Source organism: Pagrus pagrus (assembly GCF_965226575.1).
Source record: "Pagrus pagrus genome assembly, chromosome: 6".
Taxonomy (NCBI): domain Eukaryota; kingdom Metazoa; phylum Chordata; class Actinopteri; order Spariformes; family Sparidae; genus Pagrus; species Pagrus pagrus.
Genome location: NC_140190.1, coordinates 26462338 through 26487174, shown reverse-complemented (window position 1 = coordinate 26487174; position 24837 = coordinate 26462338). Strand labels below are relative to the sequence as shown.

Here is a 24837-nt window from a genome sequence, read left to right as displayed (position 1 = left end):
AGTTAAGACACAACTTGTAGCATTTATTCACAGACAAACAGTCGCTGGTCTTGACAAACACTGGTGGAAACCCTGATTTGTGTGTGTCAGCTCGCTTTCAAAGAGGAGAAAGAGCGAGAAAACACAGCTTGTGCCGGAGTATCAACAATGCAAATGAGTCTTGAATCTGTTCCAAATCATCAGAACTGCTGTGTGTAATCTACAGCTTCTTTGTCTTTAACTTTCACTTATTCAAGTATGATACTGAGACTAGTTTGCTGGTAAATGTACATGTTAAAAAGCTGACACTTTCAGTGATTAAATTATCCAGATAATTGAATTAAACAATTAAACTGATTAGCTCTGTGTCCTCCCCACTCTGCCAGGTGAACATCTGAGGATGTGTCCTCAGGGTCCGACCTGTTGTACGAGCACCATGGAGGAGAACCTGGCTGGCCTGAGCGCCCGAGAGACAGAGGGACTGATCAGAGAGGCCGGCAGGTCGCTGCAGGCTGTCTTCAACGGTCTCTACAGGAGCTTTGACAGTAAGTCCTGTGTGTGTGTGTGTGTGTGTGTGTGTGGATGTGTGGACATGTGTGTGTGTGTGCGCAGGATAGACTCTCATTACTGGCTCAGCTCGATACCAAAGCTTCAGCAGCGGGCTCACAGGAGTGTGACATTTGTATTGTAGTGTGTATTTGTGAATTTGTGTTTAGAACAAACTCTGACTGTGCTTAGCGCTCAGTGCTACACCTTCAGTAGTGATGGTGTGTGTGTGTGTGTGTGTGTGTGTGTGTGTGTGTGTGTGTGTGTGTGTGTGTGTGTGAGAGAGAGAGAGAGAGAGAGGGGCAGGATTTGTTGTTTGTGTCCTGTGCGTCAAGGGGACCCCTGACTGGGTGTTATAATGAGAGCGGAGTCAGCCAGACACAATGAAACGTGATAAGCCGATCCCCTAATCTCAAAGGGGCACGCACACGCCCCCACACACGCCCACACACACACGCACACACACACACACACACACACACACACACACACACACACACACACACACACACACACACACACACACGAGCACACACACACACACACACACACAAACACACACACAGAGGGGTGTCCCCCGGGGCAGTGGCTGGTTCAGCTAATGAGCAGTTGACCCACTGAGGAGCCGAGTCTGCAGATCACTGCACATCAGAGGAAGAGAGGGATGGAGGGAGGAAGAAAAGAAAGTGAGACGTGTCATTGCTGACAAAAGGGAGACAGAAAGATACAGCAAGTAAGAAATGTGTCGTTAGTAGTGAGAAGAGAAAGTGAGTCAAAATAAAAAATAAAAGAGAATGAAGAGAAACAGAAAAGCAGGAGGAAGACTAGTCAGAGGAGGAGGAAGAGGAGGAGGACAGTATTATTAGTCTCAACGCAGCAGGCCACCTCAGTAGCAGTAATGTGGCCGCCCATCTGGTTGTGGTTAGAGCAGCCTGGCACTGGTACACTGCCTTTGAAGCACAAGGGAAAAGCCCAGACCAGCATACTGCAGAGACAGGGAGCCCACTCCCTTATTCTTTGTGTTTGACCTCTCTGTCACTTTGTAACCATCTGGCTGCAGAGAACATTTCAAAGAAACCCTTAAAAATGTTAAATACATGTAAATTATATGTGCTAATCAGCTAGACTGTAATGAGAGAGATTGTCCTGACTGGGAAAAATATACTATTAATAATATAAAATAATATAAATTGTTATTTTTTTGTCTTCTTGACAACACATAAATGCATATTTCAGTGTCAGGTTAGTTTGACATTTTTGTGAGATAATGACAAAGATTTACATTCATACATGTCCATTGATATGATTGAGGAGCAATCTAATCTTTTATTAATCAAAAGTATTTGAATTGCTATTTAATGGATATTTATCTACATAACTAAATATCACGTAAAGGTTCAGTGTGTAGGATTTAGTGGCATCTAGCGTTTTGCAGATTGCAACCAACTAAACACCCCTCGCCTCACCCTCCCCTACAGGGACATGCCCTTTCTAGAGCCAGTGTTTGTCCATTCTGGGCTAACGGAGAAACATGGCGGTGCAACATGATGTACTCAGAGGAAAAGAGCCTGTGAATTTGTAGACTTAAAAGGCTCATTCTAAGTTAACAACAACACAACAATTCTTAGCTTCAAGTCATTAAACACTGATGAAAACAAAGTAATGATTATACAATATTCCATTCCTGCCCCTAAATCCCCCTAAATCCTACTCTCTGGACCTTTAAATCTGCACTTATCAGTATTTCTAAAAAGTAATGGCTCAAATGACGATGCGGATCACTTATCGTGTCAGACTCACAGTGTTTTTCAGCTTTATTGTTTTGGTTCAGTCTCTGCTCTTATTAGCAACATTTACAGAGGCAACGAGCAGCTGTTTTTGTTTTTGTTTTAACAACAAAGCTCTAATAAATCCTCTGTACATGACCTGCCCAGCATGAAATGGCACATAAACAAAGTTAGCGACTAGTTAGTGAACATATTTGAGAATTTAGCCTTTAAAGAGCCAGTATTTCTCTCAGGAGTTGGTGGAGACCAAAACAGAGCAAAACTCTGGGACTCAGATGAATCAAGTGGACCAAAACACAACTCCAATTAAATGCTTATGTTTCACTGTGTCTGCTGGATGTGTACACAGGCAACTGTTTGCTATTCACTAAATCAAAACTGTGCTGGTGTTCAGTTTGGTGTGGAGTTCTTCCTTCTTCCTTCCTGCTGTGTGTTTAAATATTGCAGTTTACATTCAGTTTATCTTATTCAAGTCATCAAATTTCAACCCATTCACCAGAATAAATGTTGGCAATGTACGTTTCTGCAAACCACTGATATGTTGAAACTTGAAACTCGGTTCAATTTTCAATTTGATGCTGTGACAATGCTGTGCTTGTCTGGTTAGCTTCAGGCTCAAAAGCCACTTGGTGAGAGTTAGGAAAAGATCATGTTTTGGCTCAAAATACCTGGTTATGTCGCCAAAAAACACGACTGAAAATTGTCTCTGTGTCTTGTCAAAAATGTCCATGTTTATTCATGAAATCCTGTCTCGATCGCTGGTCTCTCACACGGCAGCCGATCAGCTGTGTCAACAATATCCTCCACCTCCTCACATGAAAGTCAGGTCATAAACCTGATTCTGATTCTGATAAACATGTAATGTGAACATGATGTGACACGTATTCAAGAAATATCAATATGGGTTGTATAACTCCTTCTCTTCTTGTCAACTCTTCTTCTGTCTTTCCCTTTTCTCCACCTTCAGCTTATTTCACTGAGCTGCACGGTCGTTCTGAGCACTCCCTGCAGGAGGCGCTGTCTCCTCTCGGCCCTCTGTACTCCCAGAACACTCGTCTCTACGGAGATCTCTACAACGACCTGAAACAGTACTACCGGGGCTCCGCTGTCAACCTGGACGAGACCCTGTCTGAGTTCTGGTCCCGCCTTCTGGAGCGCACCTTTAAAACCTCCACCCCCACAGACGTGAGTGAAGACACAGGCTCAACTAGAGGACACATTTTCAATCACAGTCTGGTGCACAGAATGATTAAAAGAGCAACGTTATGAATAAAAACAAGTGTGATAGTGAAGCTGAACAGCCTCTCTTCAGCACCTGTTTCTATTCTGTATTCTATTCTACATGCTGTCTGATAAAGGCACAAATGGCCACAAAATACTTAAAAACAACAGACCTCTGCTACATTTCCCTCTCTGTCACCTCTGTCTTGCAGGTCACCCTGTCAGAGGACTACCTCGAATGCGTTGCTAAGCAACAGGAGACGCTGCGGCCATTTGGAGAAGTCCCTCGGGACATGAAGGCGAAGGTGATCCGGGCTTTTGTCACAGCCAGGTCATTTGTCCAGGGCCTGATAATCAGCGGAGAGGTGGTCAGGAAGGTCTCACAGGTGAGTGTGTGTGTGTGTGTGTGTGTGTGTGTGTGTGTGTTTTTGTTTGTGTCCATGAGACATACAGAGAGACAGTGAGGCTGACAGAGAGAGACAGGACAAGCTAGTGTGAGAGAAACTGAGAGAGTGTTTGTGTCTCAGTGAGAGAAAAACACGTGTGTGTGTGTGTGTGTGTGTGTGTGTGTGTGTGTGTGTTAGGCTGGGCTGAATCCAAGGAAAGCAGATATGATGGATGTGTAGTCATCACACCCTAACTGTCAGAGTTAATGTCCCCGCCCTAAAAATGAAAAACACAGAGATCATCAAAAATGAAGAGTCACACTCTGCCATCAGAACAAAGCTCTCATTTGGAGGGATGACACCACTGTTGTCAGATTACGGGTGTCATGATGTCGTTTTTCCCAGCACTCAGATGTCTGATGTCACCATGTGATTGTAAAGGATGAAACTACATCCTTATTTCTTCATTCATGCCCAATAAAGCTCTATTTACACGGGACTAATATCACCTGGGGACCTGCAGGACTTTGTAATAACTGCTGAGACGTCTCTGGTATTTTTCCCTTGTGAATCTGCCATGTTCATAATTTGTGAACTAAAGATTCCACCGCATATTAATTACTTTATTTCACCAAACACAGAGGTCATGTGAAGATATTAGTCTGGGTCGTGTTTTTATTTATGTTTTCTGTTGTCAGCAGAGGAGGCAAACATATTCTTTACTCATGTAGAAGTACAGATACATGTGTAAATTCTGATTCAACCTATAGTTTTAGTGTAAAAGTAAAAAGTATCTCTGAGGGACATTTCTACTGGCCACTTCTGTGCAAAGCTAACTGAACCTCACATCATATAACAATAATTAAAAGACTATTAAACTTAAAGGTAAAATGAGTAGGATTTATCTGAACTGTTCGTAAGGGCACCACAAAGAAAGCTGGTTGTCGAGTCCCATTCCCAAGACGTCAAATAGCAACATTTTGGGTTGGTAAAGTGTCCGAGCACAGCAACAAAGTGAGAAAATAAGAAAATCCTGCTGCAGGGTGTGTGCAGATACGAGGCAATAACACTTTTCTCCCCATTCGAGTGTCGCGACGCCTGCCGTGCGTGAGATGCACTTGATAGTTTGGAATCAGTCTTGTGATGTTGGGAAGGCGCGATGCAATGACGCAAAATAAAAATACTCGATAATTCCCCTCAGATGCATCAAAACTAAAGTAACGAGCCCTTTTTATAGAAAAGTAGAAAGCCCAGATTGTTGTTAAAACATAGAGAGTGAAAGTAAAAAGTTGTCTCAATACTCTTGCACTTCCCACCGCTGGTCATCAAACCAATGAAGAAGTATGAAATATGATTCCAGCTCACAATATGTTGAACAGCGGTCAACAGATCGACTGTACGGACATTTAAAAGTGATGACAAAGAATGTTGGAAGCAAGGAAAGGTTGTCATGTTCAAGTGCAGCCACAAGCATATGTAACTTAATGTAACTGAGCTGTATGTGTGTGTTTATGCTTGTAACACATGCACAGAGTGGGCAGGACAACTCTGAACTGTATTATTAATGTGGCTGCTGAAGAACAGAAGCTCTTCTGAAACATTGATGTTACACAGAGCCTGGACAACATATCCAGCAGATTATGTCAGTAAATTCAAGTAAACTACAGACTTTGTTTATTCCGTGCCAATGCACCGCACGCAACACTGATGTATGGGGGTCACTTCTAAATCCCATGAGGTCCCCTGGTATTACTAGTCCTGCGCTAATAGGGCTTATGTAAGTACGCTAGATTTACTGTGTTAGCCTCATCCCAAATCTGCAGTTTAAAAGGACCACAGCAGTGATTTCTCATGTTTTAACCTATTTTCCAGATCTCACATGTTTAGCACTTTACATCACCGCTCATCATTTTTGCAAAATACTCTGCTGTGTTTTTTAAAATTTGAAAGCAGTTCGCAGCATCCGTTAGTTTCTGTTCATGTCCAGTGAACTGAATAGCGGGAGCACATTCTTGAAACTATCTTGAGTTCAGTGATTGATCCAGTGAAACTCGATGTTCGTCAGAGCTGCATTATCGTTATGAGTGCAGACTTTTTAAATCCGTCAGCACTTAAACCACATTACCGCACGGCGATAATGTAACATTGACACAAATTAATGCAGACTTGGTGTTGACAGTGATGGATTATAGATCTCATGCAACTTTCAAGAGTGTGTGGACACATTTTTACACTGCACAGAAATGAATGTAAGGAGGCCAGACGGAAAATTCATGGTAGTCTGAATCTTTCAAACGTTCTGGTGTCATGTCTTGACTACACACCCTGGTTTTGCCTTTTGGTTTTAGGTGTCCCTCCATCACATCTGTGCAGAGTGGTGGTAAAATAACTCCACTGTGGAACTGGACACCTTTCATGACATGAGTACATAATAAGGAGCTGACAGTGTAACAGAAACCATGTACTGTATGAAGACAGATAAGGAGGCCCATCATTGTTGTCTTGTGCAGGTTGTGTTCCTTAGAATGTTACAATACTGCCCTCTACTGTTGTACTTTTACTTGACTCTGCCATGCATGGCCATCAATGAGTAAATTCCCTTTTGAAAAATAGACAGCTGAACAGCCAACATTTTGAACTAAGAAACCACAGCCATGACATCAAGACTGAAATGAGTAGTAAGTGACTCTTGATATAACCCTCACCCTAACCCTGAGGACTGTGATGCTAACTGTGCTGTCAAACCTCCTCAGGTGTCTCTGAGTCCAGATTGTAGGAAGGCCCTGATGAAGCTGGTTTACTGCCCCCACTGTCGCGGCATGGCCTCCGTCAAACCCTGCTCCACCTACTGCTCCAACGTCATGAAGGGCTGCCTGGCCAACCAAGCTGACCTGGACCCCGAGTGGCAGAACCTTATAGGTAAGATTCAGACTGTAAAGCAGGACAGCGTTAAAGTTTTGAATAACATTTTTGTCCAACCTGTTTTGTTTTATGACTCCTGTACAGTCTCCACAGGGAAAAACATTAATTTGACCTGATGTCATTAAACAATCAACGGCTTCATCTGAATGAATTTACAGTTTAAATTTGATGCAGAAATTTAAAATGCAAACTTAATATTCTATTCACTATTTTATGATTTTATTGGCATATTTGAGCAGTTTACAGTAGTTGTAAAGGCTCTCCCTCCAACAGCTGCTGCAGGGTCTTTTATGCAGCTCACTGTCCTGCATCATCATCTCTGTTATTAATCTCTCATATCAGTCATGGACTGCTTTGCTTCAGAAAGACATAGTATGAATAAACAGCTGTACTGTTAATGTTTTCTAATTGTTTCAGGTCCTCTAATACCACACTGTACCCACACTGCTACATATGTTTGCTGATTTCTCACAACAGGGCCTGTAAATCTTCTTTTCACTCTTTTAAAAAAAAAAAAAAAAAAACATTTTTGTGAATAAAACTTGTTCACAAACAGCCTCATATAACATTTGTGTGTGTGTGACTGATTATGTGTTAACGATCAAATGTCATGAACATGCACCTCCAAATGAACAGGCTGCATTCATCAGGCTGAAAAAGGCCTTTACAACAAGTTTGTCCAGTTAATACAGAGTTTTGTGAATCCAAGCATATACACATTCAGATGTTTTGAGTATAAATTTAAATAATAACAGGAACTATACAAAGTTTGACTGAGACTGCTCCGAAGTCAAAGCGACAAATAAAGTGTTTTGTCACTGTGTACCAAAGAATATATCAGTGTGCTGGCTGAATGAACTTCTAAACACCTTCTAACAACACTAAAGATCTGAATACCACTACTATAGATCTTCAGTATCGCTCATGGTGATATTAAAGAACACATACAGTTCTAATTAGTGTCTAAGATGTTTGTGTGACCAAATAATACACAGTGTATAGACTGGTAAACTGTGATTTGAGAGCAAATCAAGTCCAAAAAACTGCCTCTTAGTTGATTCAAACTTCTTTTCTTCTCCTTTGCTCCCTCCTCCATCCAGACACGATGATCCAGGTGGCCTCTAGTTTCAGCGCGGAGCCCAGCCTCGACGTGGTTCTCTCCTCCATCCCGGCTCGGATCTACGAGGCCGTTCACTTCCTGCAGGAGAACATGGACACGTTCACAGCCAGAGTAAGACGTCTCACTTTGTCTCATCACTTACTAAATGTCCGACGGAGCATTTTTTTAAATCTCCGGTCAGATGCCAGCTTGTGCTTATGCCATGCAGAGATTTATTACCCTGAAGGAGTGCTTACCTTGACTAAACCCCAGTGTGTTCCAAAGTTGCTGGACTCAACTTCCCACCACGATGTTTTATTGGTTTTATAGATGTATCCTTCAAATACGAGCAGGCAGCTAGACTCCCATAATGTTTATACTGCTGTATATATCGATGTCTGTTTAGTGGACGAGTGCAGCTATAAATCGTCTTGTTGTCAAAGTCGAGCTGTTCTATTCTCACAATTCGTTTTTTATCAGTACTTAAAACTGGAAGCAATATCAATGCTTTGTTCTTGAAGACACAGAACATTAATGGGAAAAATAACCTGGAGCTCAAATGTCTCAAAGATTAAGACACTTGTCTTTTTAGTTCTCATAAATGTTGAAAATAAAGACTGAAACCAGTGAATCATAGATCTGCATGATTCTAAGTGTTAAACTTCACAGTTCAAAGTTTCGACTAAATGTTTGCGTGGGTGTCTGTGTGTGTCTGTGTGTGTGCGTTTAGGTGTACCAGACGTGTGGAACTCCAGGTGAACCAGGAACAGGAAGTCCCACCGTTCATGAGCAGAGGAAGAAGAGCGGCTCCCTGACCGCATCAGAGTACAAGCCTTCTCCAACCGCTGGATTCAGACTGGAGATGCAGGTGTGTGCCTGAACATATAAACTATATGTTTGCATATGTCTAACTTTGAGTGAGTGTGTGTGTGTGTGTGTGTGTGTGTGTGTGTGTGTTGAGACTCACCTGTGTCTGTCTTCAGGTGTCAGATTTGTCCAGCAAGCTGAGGGAGATGCGGCAGTACTGGATCCAGCTCCCTGTGGCACTTTGCGGCAAAGTGGCACCGGTAGGTGGCGGTCAGGATAAATGCTGGAATGGCATCACCAAAGCCAGGTGAGGACCTGTTCACTGATCAGTCACAGAGTTGTTTAAAGTTTAAATGTGACTTCGAGCACCAACTAAACCGTTCTCCAGGGTTCAAGCTGCCCTTCATATCTAGACTGTGAGAGAGAGACTGTCAGAGGAGGATCTTTTATCCAAACAACAGTCCAAATCCCATCGACTCTTCATTTAATATCACAAATGACAAAGAAAAGCAGAAAATCCTTACATTTAACCAGCTTGAACCAGCAAATAGTTGCAGCAAATTGCTTGAAAAATGACACAGAATGATTAATAGTATGTCAAAATGGTTGGCTACTAATTTTGTACCAATTGACTGGTCGATAAATGAACTAATGGTTGCAGCTCTAGTCTGAAAATGGTTTGACTAGACATCCTTTTATGTCACATTTGAATATCTCTCTATATACCTCCTTTGGTGTGTAGTTTGCACCAAAGGAGGATTTGCTCTCCCTTATTAAAGCTGCAGTTGTCAATCAACTGAACTCCTCCTCATGTCCCCTGTTCAGTATTTTATGGTCTCATCAGTTTCTCTCAAAGTTTCATTCAATTTACATTTTGTGTCCATTTCAGAAGGACTTTGAAAGTCTGGATCTGTAATGCATTGAGTGTGAATTCGATTTTATACATTTCAATTGAAAAACTGCAATCATTGAACCCATGTTGCTACTGATGTTCTTGCAACCAAGCTCTTAAACCAACCGCTCCCCCGTCCTCCAATAGAAAACTGGTTTGTAAAGTGTCGAATAAAACACATTCAAGGTCTGAAAAATCTGATCAGGATTATACACAGGATGCATCACAAAAGGAAACTCATGCTCTGTAGCACTTAAAGCTTCTGAAGAGAGGAGAATAAAGCAAAGAGAGGAGACAGCCAGGTTGTGATAAAGTTGCTGTGATGGAGGCCAGCTCTCCTCCTGTGAAGGCCATTTGCTTCATTTGTGTCACCACAAAAGAGGCAACAAGCTAGTTCCTCTCAGACAGACTGAAGACAGGCCTTTTCTCTGAGGTGTTCTGAACTGATGGAGATTCACACCCCGCAGCACCAGCGTTCACGGCCACACACTTACACCACCCTACACATTTTTAAGCCCCCCTTAATCCATGTCCAAATGGATTTTATATGTGTCTTACTACACACACGCTTTAGAGTGGTTGGATTACGGCCAGCTGATGAGATTTATGCTGAGCAGAACACTCTGTAATATATGACAGTGAAAAGGCGTAAAGTATAGATGTGTGTGTGTGTGTGTGTGTGAGGATATACAGTATGTGTGTGTGTGTGTGTGTGAGAGAGAGAGAGAGAGAGAGAGAGAGAGAAAAGGTGAGAAAGGCCATGAAATATAGATGAGTCACTGACTGTGTGTGACAGATTAAGGAAATATGAAATGCGTGTGTGTCGGCGTGGCAGAGAGTGAATTATAACTGTGATGGAGTGTTTTAAACTCCACAGCGACACCGTGTGGATCTCAGGAGAGCTCAATAAATGTCACACAAACATTCTAATAAATCCTCAGAGAGGAAGGTGGAACACAGGGCTGGACTGGAGTTTAAATAGGGTTATTCATTCACGACAAAGCACATGCTGTGTGTTTGTGTGCGTGTTTCTGTACCTCTATCTTTGTGAGGACAAAGAGTTTCAAAGTTTTGAACTTTAAATGAAGACATTTGGAACTAAGGACATTTTTACTTCTCTGCTTCTGATTACTTTAAAGCGACACTTCGGAGTAAAAGGTTGGATTCACATTCATGTGCTCATCTGAACCAAGGAACCTAAAAAAAGAAGGAAGGGTCATAACGTCACTGAATCGTGCTTTGGGGCCAGACTGTGGTGACAGCTGTATTGAAGTCAATGGGAGATGCATGCGGAAACACACTGAAACCCAACTTATCTACATCGTGTGACTTCTGATGAGGAAATGCCTCCAGAAAATGAAAGACCACACAGAGAGTAGGCTGACGACTGATTTCTAGAATGACACGTTGTTCCTTTCCTCAAGTTTTTGTAGGAAGGCTCCTGTTTGCACTGCTCCTGATTACTTTCATGATGTTATTGCAGCGGAAATCAGTCAGACCTGCCTCAGTTGATAAATCAGTTGATAACCTACATAATCAGACTGAGGTTAAGGTTATAGTAAGGATCATTAATCATCATCAAGTCATTAATGATCCTCAGATGGTGCGGAGGTAGAAGATTCAAGATTTAAGTCTTTATTGTCATTGTGCAAAACAACAAAACAGCGAAGCATCCACCTGAGCTGTGTGGTGCAGAATATTAATGAAAGTAATGATAAGAAAATAGAATAAGATTACTGAAGGGTAGAATAGATACCAAGAATAAAGCAGGCTTTAAAGGATTGTCAAAATAGAATAGATAGATAAAAACATGGCAGGGTGCAAAGTGCCACATGTCGTGCAAATATGACGTACAATTCCGAGTACAAGCATGTGTGTGTTGTATTTCTGCTCTTCAGTCTATCTGGTGACCAGGCGCTGTCAGCACAAAGTGCCACATCTAATTTACAAGATTGAGCACAGCTGTGCAGATTTACCGAGTGGGTGCGTGCATGTGTTTTCAACTAAATACTCCGACAGAGCTGTCCTTCAAAAAAATTAACCGGATGTTCTCTTTTATACCCAAATTGATGTGTTTTTAAAAACCAGAACTACCCTAATGGTCCTAACCCTTCTCTCCTCCAATCAGATATCTTCCAGAGGTGATGGGTGACGGCTTGGCCAATCAGATCAACAACCCAGAAGTGGAGCTTGACATCACGAAGCCAGACATGACCATCCGGCAGCAGATAATGCAACTCAAAATCATGAGCAACAGGCTGAAAAATGCACTGGAGGGCAACGACGTGGACTTTCAGGACGCAAGTGGGTCCTTTTCTAATATTTGTACAGTAAAATATATCATTATATACATTTTTTTATATTATATTTTTTACATTCCCACACATAAGACGTGTTTGACCCGAAATTACGGGAACCTTTTAGTCCCGGGAACTAAAAGGTTCCTTCGGCCAGCCTCTAGTCCTTTGATGTATTATCATTTATATGTGTGACCACACAACAACGACAGTCTTCAGCCCATCTGTCCAATGCTTCCTTCTGAAGCTGCACGTTGATGTGTTGCAGCACAATGAACAAAAGTTTGTGGGTGCAGATTTTAAAATTGGTGGCTGAAATAAAATGCTGCAAGTACCAGAAATCCAACAAGCCCCTCCCTCAAAGTTCCTGTATTTTTGGAAAGTGTGGGTGAAGCTGGGACTTTTTGGCCGGTACAATAATGTTCCCTAGTCCCTGGAGAAAGATCATATACTTGCATGTATACCATTGCATTTATTTTTATTTAATGTTCTGACATTCTTAATGAAAGAAAGAAAAGCTATTCTCCTTCTGATGTCGTATATAAAGATAAAGTGATAAACAATCTGCCGTTAAAACATTTTGTTCCACCCATTTTGTTTTTCCTTCTCAGGTGATGACATCAGCGGCTCAGGAAGCGGCATGTGTCTGGGCGGTCAGTGTTCTCGGAACAAACCGGGATTGTACGCCTACTCGCCGGACAACAACCGAGTCAGAGGCGCCGCCACGTCTCAAACCCGCCTCTGTAGCCTCCTACTCCTGCTCCCATTGGCCATCCTGCTGCTTCAGCGATGATGGACCGCTGCGGCCCTCCAATCAGACTCTGAAGCCTAGAGCAGGACGGAACCACGGGGGTTGTTGGGGGGGAAAGATCGGAAGTTAACTTTGCCAAAAAATCTTAAAGACATCTCGAGGGAATGAACGGACGTTTTCTCTGACCAAGAGGAGCAAAAATTGACAGTGACAATACTCCCTATTTTGTTTTGCTCAGTTTTATTCTGTCGTAGTTTGGGTGGGATTCGTTTGACGTGGTGATTTGTTGAGCTGGTTTCAATGGATTCTTCTGAAGAGGATGTTTGGACGAACACGGAGACGAGGAAGATGAAGAAAACAGCGAAGAAAGTAATGACAGATGATGATGAAGATAATGATTGGGTTATTGATGATGATTTATTGACACCCTGTCAGGTCCATTTAGCTCCAGTTTCTAGTCAGCAGGCGGCAGAACTCACTTAAAAAATGTTTAGTGGCCCGATATGTGGTGCGTTCAACAAGGCTTTTTTTTCTATCTTGAGTGGAGGTTGTCTACCTTAACAAACATTGTGTAAGTTGTAAATGTTTGTGTACATTAGCTAAAAGACTGGCGCCATATTGAGCCATGAATGTACAGTATAATACTGGTAATGAGTCCCCCCATAATCTGTGATGTAGTCGTCCAGATGTTTCGGTGTGTGTTGGCATAAACAGATACATTCAGTAGGATTTGTTTGAAATACAGCAGATGAATTATCACAATCCTGAAACGTAGAGATGTTGTGATTGCAAGATTGTACCTCACTTATACCCAGCCATTTCAAAAGAAAAAGGGAATGATCACTTTCTAACAACTCATCACCTTTGTAAAGAAATAAGCAGCCTCCTCAAACAAAGCACAGACAAGCAGTTTCCTTAAGTTCTGCAATTTTTCTTGTAATGAAGACAGAAAATTTCACATTATACCGACGCCCGTGGTCGCAACTGCCACAAAAACTCCACAGAAAACGTTTAATGACACAGTGGAGCTAAAGAGGACTCCTTGTTGAACGCACACCTGCGTTAAGTATCTGAAATGAAGTCTTAGAAGCGACACAGTGGCTGATGTAGGTCAAACCAAAGCACTTATCACACTGTACACTTTATTTTTTAACAATTTTTGAAAGCCGACGTTGCCCCAAGCACGCTGAACATTAGTGATGACCTTTCACCAGGTTTTATAACTGCGTAATGTTAGAAGACAACGGCTTTCAGTTCAGTTCCTGAGAAAGTTCAGTTTTTGTACATACAGTACAGGATATCTGCAGAATATTGAATATACAATTGCCTGGTGATGTATCATTAACATGGCATGCCTCTCGTTTCAGTCTACACAACTATACTGGTACATATGGGACTCCTGATTCACACAAGTCTCTCGCACATACTGTACCCACACTGACACACTGGGGTCGACACAGGCAGAAACTTTTATTCATCAGTGTATTTAATCACACATTTCATCCATTAAACTCTGTTTGACTGTAGCTGTGGAGTTTTCCATGTACATTTTGATTTGATTATTAGTGATTAGCAGCCATTAATGAGATGCCACATGTTTATTTAAAGGGGCACTCCACCGATTTTATACATCGATTTCCTCATCATGAGGCACTAATGAGCCTGGGGGAAAAAAAATGTATAATGAGTTTTCTAAAGTTTGATAAGCATAATGATGTCAGCGATCTCATGAGATGGGGCTCAGAGGCTAGAAATTTAGTTGAGTTCATTGAGTTTGAAAGATGTGGGTGTGAGCCAGGAAGGGAGGGTCAAACAAAATGATGCTGTTTGGTTGCATTATGGGAATTGTAGGATCCAGTGTTAGTGGAGCTTGATACATACCATGTACATTTTAAAAGTTGACTTTACTTAAGGAAACAAACCAATTACCTCAGAATTACCAGTTAAAGTAGCCTCTTAAATTTGAGTTTTACAAGCTAAAATCTTTTAACAATTTAAGATTATTAGTCTACTAATTTTGAGGTAATCAGTTTCCTTGAATTTTTTAAGTAAAGACACTTTGTCAGATTTTCAAACTGAAATAGCTACACGATGGGTTGACATGAAATTTGGTTTCAACTTTCATGCATGAGGTATCCTCATGACTTTGGTGTTGCCCTGACTTCTCCTCTTGCACCATCATCAGGTTGACTCTTGTGGTTTTAAGTGAAATGTCACAACAAATATAGGATGAATTGACATGAAATGTGAATCACTTTGGTGATCCATTAACTTTTCATTTACAATGCAGATTCCAACAAAGTTGGGATACTGTGTGATGTACATAAAAACAGGATGACATCATCTGCAAACAAACTGTGTTCACCGACAACAGTTTTACAAAGTGTTCCTGAGCTCATGTAGTAATATTCTTATACAATCATGTGTTTCACACATGATGAGGCACACATCGGTTTCATGTGTGCTCAATCATTGCTTGTGAATGACTGAGCCTACTACAGTATCACCAGTTACCAGTTAATCTGTTTACCTGTTGGATGATCCAAAAAGGGGTTATTGGTGCCGCTGTCCCAACTTGTTTGTTGCTGCCGTCAAATCGAGAACTAGAATGGCATTCAGCAGAGCCCATACATGTACAGTACCTCTGCCAAGGACCAACAGTCCTCCTTATCTGCATTACACAGACACGTGTGAAAACATAACCTCCTTGGCAGAGGTAATAAGCATTTATTTACAAAAATCAATCAAGCTGATAAGGTTAAACATTAACCATATTGTCTGTGTACTGATCTCGACTGAGTGCCTGTCAAAAAGGATTAGGAAATTGTCATATTCTGTTTTATTTATGCTTTATAGAGTATCACAGCTTTTTTGGATTCGGGTTGTAGTGACATCATCACGTCAAAATTAAACATTTTCCAGTACTTTGTTTTGTGACAAAGTACCTGTTGACTAACAAACTCATTCTATTCAGCCTCAGATGTGCTCTGTGTTTTTTACTAAATAGCAAGTAAGCTAGTTAGCATGTAACATTTGCTCCTAAAATGGTAAACAAGGTAAATGTTATGCCAGCTTGGCATCATTCAGTATGCTAGAATCATCATTAACAAGGCTTTAGATTCTTAGTGTTGTTTCAAGTCAAGTCAAGTGTATTTGTACAGCCCAAAATCATGAAATCACATCGCCTCTGTGGGCTTTACAGTCTGTACAGTGTACAAGACCCTCTGTCCTACAGAAAAACTCCTCCCAGAAACTCCTTTTAGCAGGAAGAAAACTACAGGAAGAGCCACAGAGGGGGATCCCTCTCCCAGGACAGACAGACATGCACACACACACACACACACACAGATAACAATGACAAATTGTTTGAAAGCCTCTTGCAAGTCCCCAAACTTTAGGGGGTTTTCATATTAAATCAGCGGGGTACCTTTTTAAAGCCTCTTTGTTCCTCTCAGCGTGAAGTCATCTGATACAACTTTTCATACGTGTATCCAGGAGTCCATCCATTAGCCACAAACTGTCTGTGCCTGATGCTCTGAGGCCACCAGATCCCGTCATGACTCACTGTCTGTCTTTGTCTCCACTGCGGATATAAAATCTGAGATGATTTTGCCCTTTTTCTAGAAGAACATTCCCAGCTACACCGCAGCTATAAATAAACATATATCTCTTTGTAACAGGCACTGACAGGAAGAGAATAACGGGGCCACGTGTTGTACATGCACCAGTCAGGGGATTTGCAGTTAATAAATGATTTATTTCCTGATGCATACAACAGAATGAAACACAGCAGCAGGCACAAAGACTTCACTACAAGTTTCTATTTTTAAGTTGATGGAAAAGTCTTAAATGTTTCAGTGTAGTTCATTTCTCCACACCAGTATCTGAACATCTGTCTGAATTTACCCTTTTTCTACATCACGTGTCTTTCCTGAAAATGTGTCTTGTCCTGTAACTGTGAATGATGTGGAAGTAAAGGCAGACTCTGAGCTGAAAGTTACTGAGAACACGTGTAGCAGCCGCAGCCTGCTCGGCTTTGTCTAGACATGATTTATCGACGCTCAGCGCTCTGCCTGAGCTGTCTGTCCGTGATCAAAGTTTACTCAGCACTCTGACTCCCCCAGGTGAGAGTTACCTCTAAACAAAAGGCTCCACAACTCTTTGCTGCCCACATTTAAGAGATGTAACTTAACTCTGGCTACAGTTAAAACGTAATTGTTCTGCTCATGTGGCAGCCAGCGGGTCTATAATCGATCTTTTTGGGTCTCCACCTGTGGTTTAAAAAGAAAAAGACTCAGTGCTGATGTGTTTTCTAAACGATTTGTAATGCCTCCAACTGCTGCCTTTAAGATAAGAAGCTTCTCCCTCTCTCTTTGTCTGCCTCTCACCTACACACAGACATATACACAGCTCTTTAAGGTACTGGTCAATGTGTACAGGATGCAAAAGCCACTGAATAAAGGTGATTGTTGTAGTGGTACATGGTGTAGTGTCGTAAAAGCAACTGAAATGCCATGCTGAGAGAGTGCAAATGGACTGTCTGGGCTGTGAAATGCAATGTCACAGCAATGATCTGAGCTGTCGTGCCGTCGAGAAGATTTTTCTGTTTATAAGGAGACAGGAAGCTGCAGGAGAGGAAGGAGAAGAGAGACAGGACAGAAACATCAAGAGTGAATTGATCCAAGGCCATCAGGGGCTGAGGTGCAACCGAGCATTACTTCTCAGTAACACTGAGAGAAGTCTTCAGCGTTCAGGCTGCAGTTGTCAATAAAACTTTAATATTGTTGCTACAGTTGTTGCTTAAGGCCAAATCCCAAACTTTTATGTACTTCCTGTTTACTCATCGCTCCATAATTTTGCCACTATGGATGCACGTACGGAAATTCATATATAATCCATACTTGACTCCATGGGAGCCCATTACAACTTTGAGAAAGGGATTCTTGAGAGCTGGTTAGTGAAGAAGGTCCAGGATGTATTTACCCTGAAACATTTATTGAAGCTCGATTGAGGACAATAGGCAGAAGCATTACAAATGAGAACATTGTGTAGCGTCAGACCAATTCTGAAGGTCACTTCCTGAGCGAGGAGCGCTTACTAAGAGTCCATAAGCAGGTCATTCTTCACTAATCTACATACGTAAGGAGTCTGTTGGGTATTGATATCTAAACAAGAAATGATGCTTGTCCTAAGTCACGTTGTGTGATTCTCAGGTCACATGTAACACGATCCAAACAAGAAACTGTCTGCCTGTAAGAGTCTTGAGTCTGAGTACATCATTTCTATCAGCCTTGGTCGTCTTGGAGATAAAAGCAACACTATCAGGACAGCTGCCCAAACTGCTCGTTCTTAGAAGACACTGAGATGAACTAGTTTCAAAAGAGACTGGGACCTTTTAGCTGAAGCCTAATGAAGGAAACGTCCTTCACAACATAAAAGCGAGGGACGCTGCGGTGTTAAAATATAACTCAGACGTGAGTGAATGACGGTGTACATTCAATTTTATGAAGACATCCACAAACAAGCTGTTAAAATTGCATCAGTGGCCAATATCCAATCCACTTAACAAGGTCAGTACCAACCCTGAGTAGATCAGATTAGTGCATCCCTAACCTGCCCTAAACCTCTCACCACCACCGACTGCTCTGCTTGTGGGATGATGAAAATATGATTATTTTTTACTGACTGCAAGAAGTATGAAATATGAACATGTATTTTGTGCACTGATAGATTTTAATCATTTTTTGGTCACTGCGGCCCCCAACCCAGGGCAGCCCAGCAGTGTAATAAATCCTTGAAAACTTCACGGGGGTTTCATGATCAAAAGTTGTTCATTTGTTTCAACTGAGGAGGACTGACTGCAAAAAGGAAAATGGGTGTTAAAAGGTTGGCTATGTGGTTACCAGGCGCACTCCCACTTTCATTTACACAGCTGGATTAGTCCTGTCAGGTTGAAGTTCGATGGATAGATGGATGAATGGAGCTGTGATTTAGGTCATCATTCACAGCACACAGTTTGAAAGCACAGGTGTAATTAGTAGCATTAAAGATGGCTCTGTCCCATTTTAGTTCATCAGTCAGCCATGTCAGTGAGCCACTGTGCACCGCGGCAGGACCCCGGCATCATCAGGTAAAGCAGCAGTCTTTGCACTGACATATCAAATTATGTAGCTGTAAATGTAGTGGAGTGAAGTGTACAACATTTACGTCTGAAATGTAGTGGATTAGAAGTTGAAATATAAGTACCTCAAATGTGTACTTCAGTACAGTATCTGCCTCAAACTGATATTAATCATCTGCAGCGACAGGTGAAAAAAACACCTGTTGATTGTTTTGCAGAGAAAAAGACTTTCTTGTGATTTCAGATTGGTAACGCTCTGTCACATTTGTCCTTTCCAGTACTTCTTGCATATTTCGCTATCACTCATTCATCAGGGTCGTATGTGAGGTTTTTTCTGGTTTTCTTTTATTAAGTCTGTTGATTAGTAATATGACTGATAGATCACCATAGATACTAAATACAGAATGCAGCATGACCAATAATATATATGCAGTTTCTATGGTGATCAGTAAATCACATGACTGATTAGCAGTGGTTGGTATAGATACACAAGTACTTAATTACTGTTTTGAGGTACTTTCTCAGATAACATGCTGCGTCAGAGCCAAAGAAGTACAATTGTAGATGAATTTATCTGATCTGGAATCTGATAAAACTACAAAAAACAAAAACACAGATTCTGCTAATTAGAAAAATGCTGAATATCAGATCTGATAACTGGTCCACCAGTAGCATACAGGTTTTACATACATGTAAATCTGAATAATTTACTCTTATTTGTACTTTGGATACTTAACTACATTGCCAGAATATTACTTTTACTGCTTAAATTCATTTAACATCAGATTCTTTAAGACTTTCACTTAAACCAAAGTGAGATTTTAACAGGATATCTTTATTTTTACTCAAGTATGACTTTTTACGACACTGCTGATTAGCTGCCATGATGTTTTTATGAGGAAACTTGCAACAACCTCAAACTTGATGAAGGAAGTTCGTCATTTTTTACAGTGATTAAAAAAGTTTTTATTTGAATGGACTCAAATATCTCAGCAGAAAATGTTTTAATTTGTCCTGAATCAACCTGAACCTTGACATTTTTTTTTTACGCTTAACTACATTTAATATCAGATACTTTTACTCAAGTACTATTCATATGGGTGACTTTCACTTTTTCCAAAAGTAATATTAACATGATATCTTTACTTTTACTCTAGTATGAGTAAAAGTAAAGATATTTGCCACAACCTTTACCTGAGGAAACTGGACAAAACCTCAAACATGATGAAGGACATTCATAATGTTTTGCAGTGATTAAAAAAGAAGTGTGGTGCTTTTATTTTGACAGACTCAAATATCTAAGTATTTAAAATTGTGCCGAATCACCCTTTAACTTAAGTTAACCTGTTGTGTGTATTTATACCTATATTACCAGTTACAGATGTGATTATAGCACCATGCCAACAGCCGTCCCATCCTATCATATCAAGGCAGGAGCCATCCGCACCTGTCCACGTCCCTGAGGGGATCAGCGTCAGTGTAGGTGCAGTACTGCAGTTTGACCGCTGGGTGTCGCTGTCCCGTCACACAGCCGGCACACCGGGGCGGTGGAGACCTGACCATCGGGCATTCAGCGTGGGTCAGGTGGAAAAGAACGGGTGATTGGTTAACGATCCGCCATCCTCTCTCCTGATTGGACGGAGAGGTGTGAGAAGAGAGGGAGCGCGGGGATCCAGCAGCAGTCTGTGCGCTTCATTCCCCGCTGACTCACACACACTCACACACACACACTCACTGAGGGCTGAGATGTGACTGTAAACCAGAGGAATACAGCGTCTTTCTGTGGGATTTTTTTTTTTCTTTCAGCCGGATGATGGGAGAGGACAGGCGGGGAGTGTTCGTGGCCATGCGGGCCACTTGGGTTGCGGCGCTGACTCTGTGCGTGATGACTTCGGTGTGCGCAGTGGAAGGTAGGTGTGAAGAGGGGACATTTTTCAGTGTTCAGATGATGCAGGGTGAAGGCTTGAGTTAACGCATGCTCTGAGTGTGGTTAAAGCCAGGCTGCACTGTGAACTCATCTGTGTTTTTTAGAGTTGAACTTTGTGTCCAGATGTGATTTTTTTTATTGCTCTGAGAAGTTTTGCGCTCGTCAGGAGGAGCTGTGTGTGTCTGGGGGTTTGAGATGAAAGGTAACTGTGATTTTGGACAGTAGAGGAATGCAGCTGTGCAACACTGGAGGTTTAAAAAAGGTTTATTCACATTTACACAAACATCCTCAATAGAACGATTGTGTTTTTATATTCTCGAGGAACGTAAAATAAATGCAAAACACATCCAAGCATGAAATAATCATGTTTTAATTACAGAGCATTGCATTTCTCTGATCTTCTTTCACTTAAAGCTGCTAATGTTTGAATGTAATGGCTCATATAACAACCTCAGCGTGTCTCTCCCCCCTGAGTGCACGATGAACACACACTGCTGCTCACCTGGAGGTAAACTGAAGCGTAATTATAGCTCACAGGTGCTCACTTACTCCATGTTGCTGCTGCCGCCTCCCCTCCGACATCACCTCCTGCTCCTCCGCTGTCTCCCCCTGAAGCGTTACCTCCCCCCTGCTCCTCGAACCCATCCTCAGCTCCTGCCTCTCTTGTTGAAGCTGCTTTTTTCTCCTGCTCCTCCCCGAGCGTCACCTCCTGCTGCTCCCTTCGCCTCTCGCCAGACATCACTTCCTGCCTTTGCTTTGCTGTGCTGCTCCTTCAGACATTCCTGCTCCTCCTCTCCGAACATCAATAGTTGCCCCTGCTGCTCTCCTGCTCCTTCTCTTACTCCTCCCCAAGAATCACCCTCCGCCTCTCCCTTTGCTTCTCTCCAAAACATCACCTCATGCTGCACCTCCTCACCGAGTACGTCCTCCTGCTGCGCCCTGTAACTGCTGCTGCGCCTCACAAAACAATATTGCTCCTCCTGACATTTCTCCCAAAGCATCTCCCACTGCTGCTCCTCCCCAAGCATCAAATTTGACTCCCGCTGCTCTTACTGCTCTTCTCCCGTTAAGTCTCTCCAACCATCAACTCCTGCTTCTGTTGCTGCACCTCCTCACCGGGTATGACCTCCTGCTGCTCCTCCCACACAATCAGCCCCTGCTCCTCCACAATGTGCTTCTCTCCGTAGCTGTAGCTCCTCTCGAGCAACGTCTCTCCCAAAGCATCTCCTGCTGCTGCATCAGATTTTACTCCTCCTGCAACTCCTCCCAAAGCATCACCTCCTGCATCATTTGCTGCACCTCCTCACCGACTATGACCTTCCTACTTCATGCCTGCTTCACCCCCCACATAATTATCCCCTGCTCCTACACAACTATCTGCTTCTCCATGCAGTTGCTGCTCCTCCTGGCATTTCTCCCTGAACCTGAATCATTTTGTTACTGCTGCTGCTCCTCACCAAGCATCTACTCCTGCTCTTCTACTCCTCCTTATTCTTAAGACTGGCCTGCTCCTCTTCCTTCTCATCAATGATTACATCCTTCTTCTTCTGCTCCTTCCCAAGCATCTCTGCTTCTTCCATTGCTCCTCTCCAAGCATCTCCCTTCTGACCTCCCCAAGAATCGCGTTCTTCAAACTTCGACGTTACCTCCTGCTGCTCCTCTCTGAGCATCTCTAAATGTCGGTACTCCTCCCTGAGCATGTGTTCACGTGTCGTCTTTCCTGCTCGTTAACCTCGAGCATCACCTCCTGGCACTGCACCTCTCCAAGCGTCATCTCCTGCTGCGCCATCAAATTCTGCTCTTGCTGTTCCTCTTCAAGCATCATGCACTCCTCTTCCTCCTCGAGCTTGACCTCCTGCTCTTTTTTCATCTCCTCCCCAAGCTTCGCCTACTTTTTGCCTCTTCGCTCCCCCTAAAGCATCACTTCTCTGCTCCTGCCGCTTCCCTTGCTTCTTCTCCCTCTCCCACTTCCCTACCACGCTGCCTCCTTCCTGTTCTTCCTGCTGCTCCTCCCCGAGCATCACCTTCTGTCTCTTGCTCTGCACCTCCTCAGGTATCTCCTCCTGACCTTGCCACTTCCTCAAGACTCCCTCCTCCTCCTCGTCCTCGGAATAGTCCTCCACCTCTCCAGCTCGCCCCTCTTCACCTCTTACTTCATCTCCTCCTGCAGCATCCTCCATCAGCCTCCACTCCCATGTCCTCTATTGCGCCTCCTCCTCCTGCTCCTCCTCTGCTGCTGCTGCTGCTGTCCCTTATGGAGGCGCCAGATTAGTCTACTGCTGTGTTTTAATGGTGCGCGTAATGACGGGCTCCGCAGTGAGTCTCCCCCGTTACGAGACATGTAAATGTGTTGAAGGGCAGGTCTATTTTGATTAAACTGAACGCTGTGTGTGTGTGTGTGTGTGTGTGTGTGTGTGTGTGTGTGGATGGAGATGGAGAGGAGAGACAAATAGGTAGAGTGTGGGTGGTGGGTTGTTTGTGGTCACGGTGGCCTTTTCATGGTAAGTAGGTGCCTAATGAACTGGTGTAAAGCTGATCTGAGTCTGTTGGTGTAAAATAGACCCACTGCTGACACAGTCACTGCTGTTACCTCTGCTCTGTAAACTTCTCCTCTATAAACTTTCAGACTCCTTCTTCCCAGAGTCTGACTGAAACAGGCTCTGGGATGATATCATTGGCTCATTTTAGCTTCTCACTTAGATCAGTATCAGCATTTTGGCCTTCAAGTAACAGGATAGCAGCACAGAACTGACAAAGATGTGCTTTGAAAAGTCTTTTTTATTGGAGTTGTAGGGATCTAATGATTATTTTCATTGCCAGTTAATTTGCCAACTATTATCTTGATTGACTGATTAAAGGATGTGTTATTTGTAGGGATACACAGATTGTAACATTCTGGGCCAATACTGTTGTTTTAAATGTTAAAACCTGACTGATGCTTGTTTTTAGGCGCTAATGCAGTGAGAAAAGAATCCAATACATACATGTTTTTCCCATGATCCCTAAAATGTGGTTATCAAACACTGGTGACAAAGATGCATAATGAAGGCAGGATTCTTTGCACAGAAACAACAAACTTCACTGGGATTTCAACAATGGTATATTCCTCAAATCATCCTTCTCTGCATTATAGTCTCTTAATAACTATAAGGTTACATATCAGCAAATCCAACAACATGTACACCTATTGTGATAAATCTGTGATAGGCAACTATTGGCTGATAATATCGGCTAATTTAATTAATCGGTCTAATTTATTCATATTATATTCATATAAATTCATATAAATATATATTTATATATTTAGCCATGGGAAACAAAGAAACCTTTTAAAGTCCTTCACCTCTTCATCACAATGTGTTGAAAGAGTACGAATTCAATCATAAAAATGTATGAAACACCCTTTCACACTTCCTTCACATGAAAAAGATGATGTTTTTTTTAATTAACTGCTTCTAAACACCTTTTGAGCTCATACACATAGCTACGCGGTGAAAGGAATTGTTCAGTGGTTACATGGCCTTACAAAGTGATGGCAGGAATGTCACGAGCCAGTAGCTTATCAATGTGCCAGCGGGAAATTGATGTGACAGGACAAAAACATCGGCTACTGCCACTAGTGAAAGTCATCTTATTTGCAGTAAACAAGGCGAATATTGGCCGATACTGATGTTCAGCCAATAAATCTGTGCGTCCCTAATTATTAGGTCTGTAAAATAACAGACAAGTGTGAAAATGCCCCACTATAATTTCCCAGAATGCAAGTTGACATATTCACTGACATTTTGTTGTTTTTGTCCTTCAGATCGATTAACTGACTAATTGTCTCGGCTCAGATATGTTGACATACATTACATCATGGATAAATGGCCCTTTAGCTTTCATTGCAAAGAAAGAAACAACAGCACTGAATGCTAAATACTGAGATGTGACATAAAGCAAAGCAACACTTTGCTAACTAATTGAAAAGGTGGAATTAACCAATTGTCATATAGCTGCTGATTAATTTCCTGTGTATTAATCAATGGTTTTAGCTCTACTCAAGCACAGTTATCAGTTCTTTTTTATTTAAGTAGGATAAGACTCGTATCTAAAAAAGTAA

General features: G+C 42.2%; 2 protein-coding genes across 7 annotated transcripts in view; both read left to right on the top strand.

The window, feature by feature from the left end:
• The window catches only part of LOC311258661 (glypican-1-like), a 43406-nt gene extending 29193 nt beyond the window's left edge, over nt 1–14213 (top strand). The window contains exons 2-10 of the mRNA XM_084355151.1: nt 366–524; nt 3280–3497; nt 3746–3919; nt 6673–6838; nt 7942–8072; nt 8671–8808; nt 8924–9054; nt 11768–11943; nt 12548–14213. Coding sequence (XP_084211277.1) covers nt 366–524; nt 3280–3497; nt 3746–3919; nt 6673–6838; nt 7942–8072; nt 8671–8808; nt 8924–9054; nt 11768–11943; nt 12548–12729 — 1475 coding nt within the window. The 3' untranslated portion in view covers nt 12730–14213. The remainder of the gene's footprint in view (nt 1–365; nt 525–3279; nt 3498–3745; nt 3920–6672; nt 6839–7941; nt 8073–8670; nt 8809–8923; nt 9055–11767; nt 11944–12547) is intronic.
• A 6291-nt stretch (nt 14214–20504) lies between these two features.
• LOC311258636 (ephrin type-B receptor 1-like) overlaps nt 20505–24837 on the top strand; it is a 107149-nt gene continuing 102816 nt past the window's right edge. For all 6 annotated transcript variants that reach the window (XM_084355105.1, XM_084355104.1, XM_084355101.1 and 3 more), the window contains exon 1: nt 20505–20718. In XM_084355105.1, coding sequence (XP_084211231.1) covers nt 20619–20718 — 100 coding nt within the window. In that variant the 5' untranslated portion in view covers nt 20505–20618. The remainder of the gene's footprint in view (nt 20719–24837) is intronic.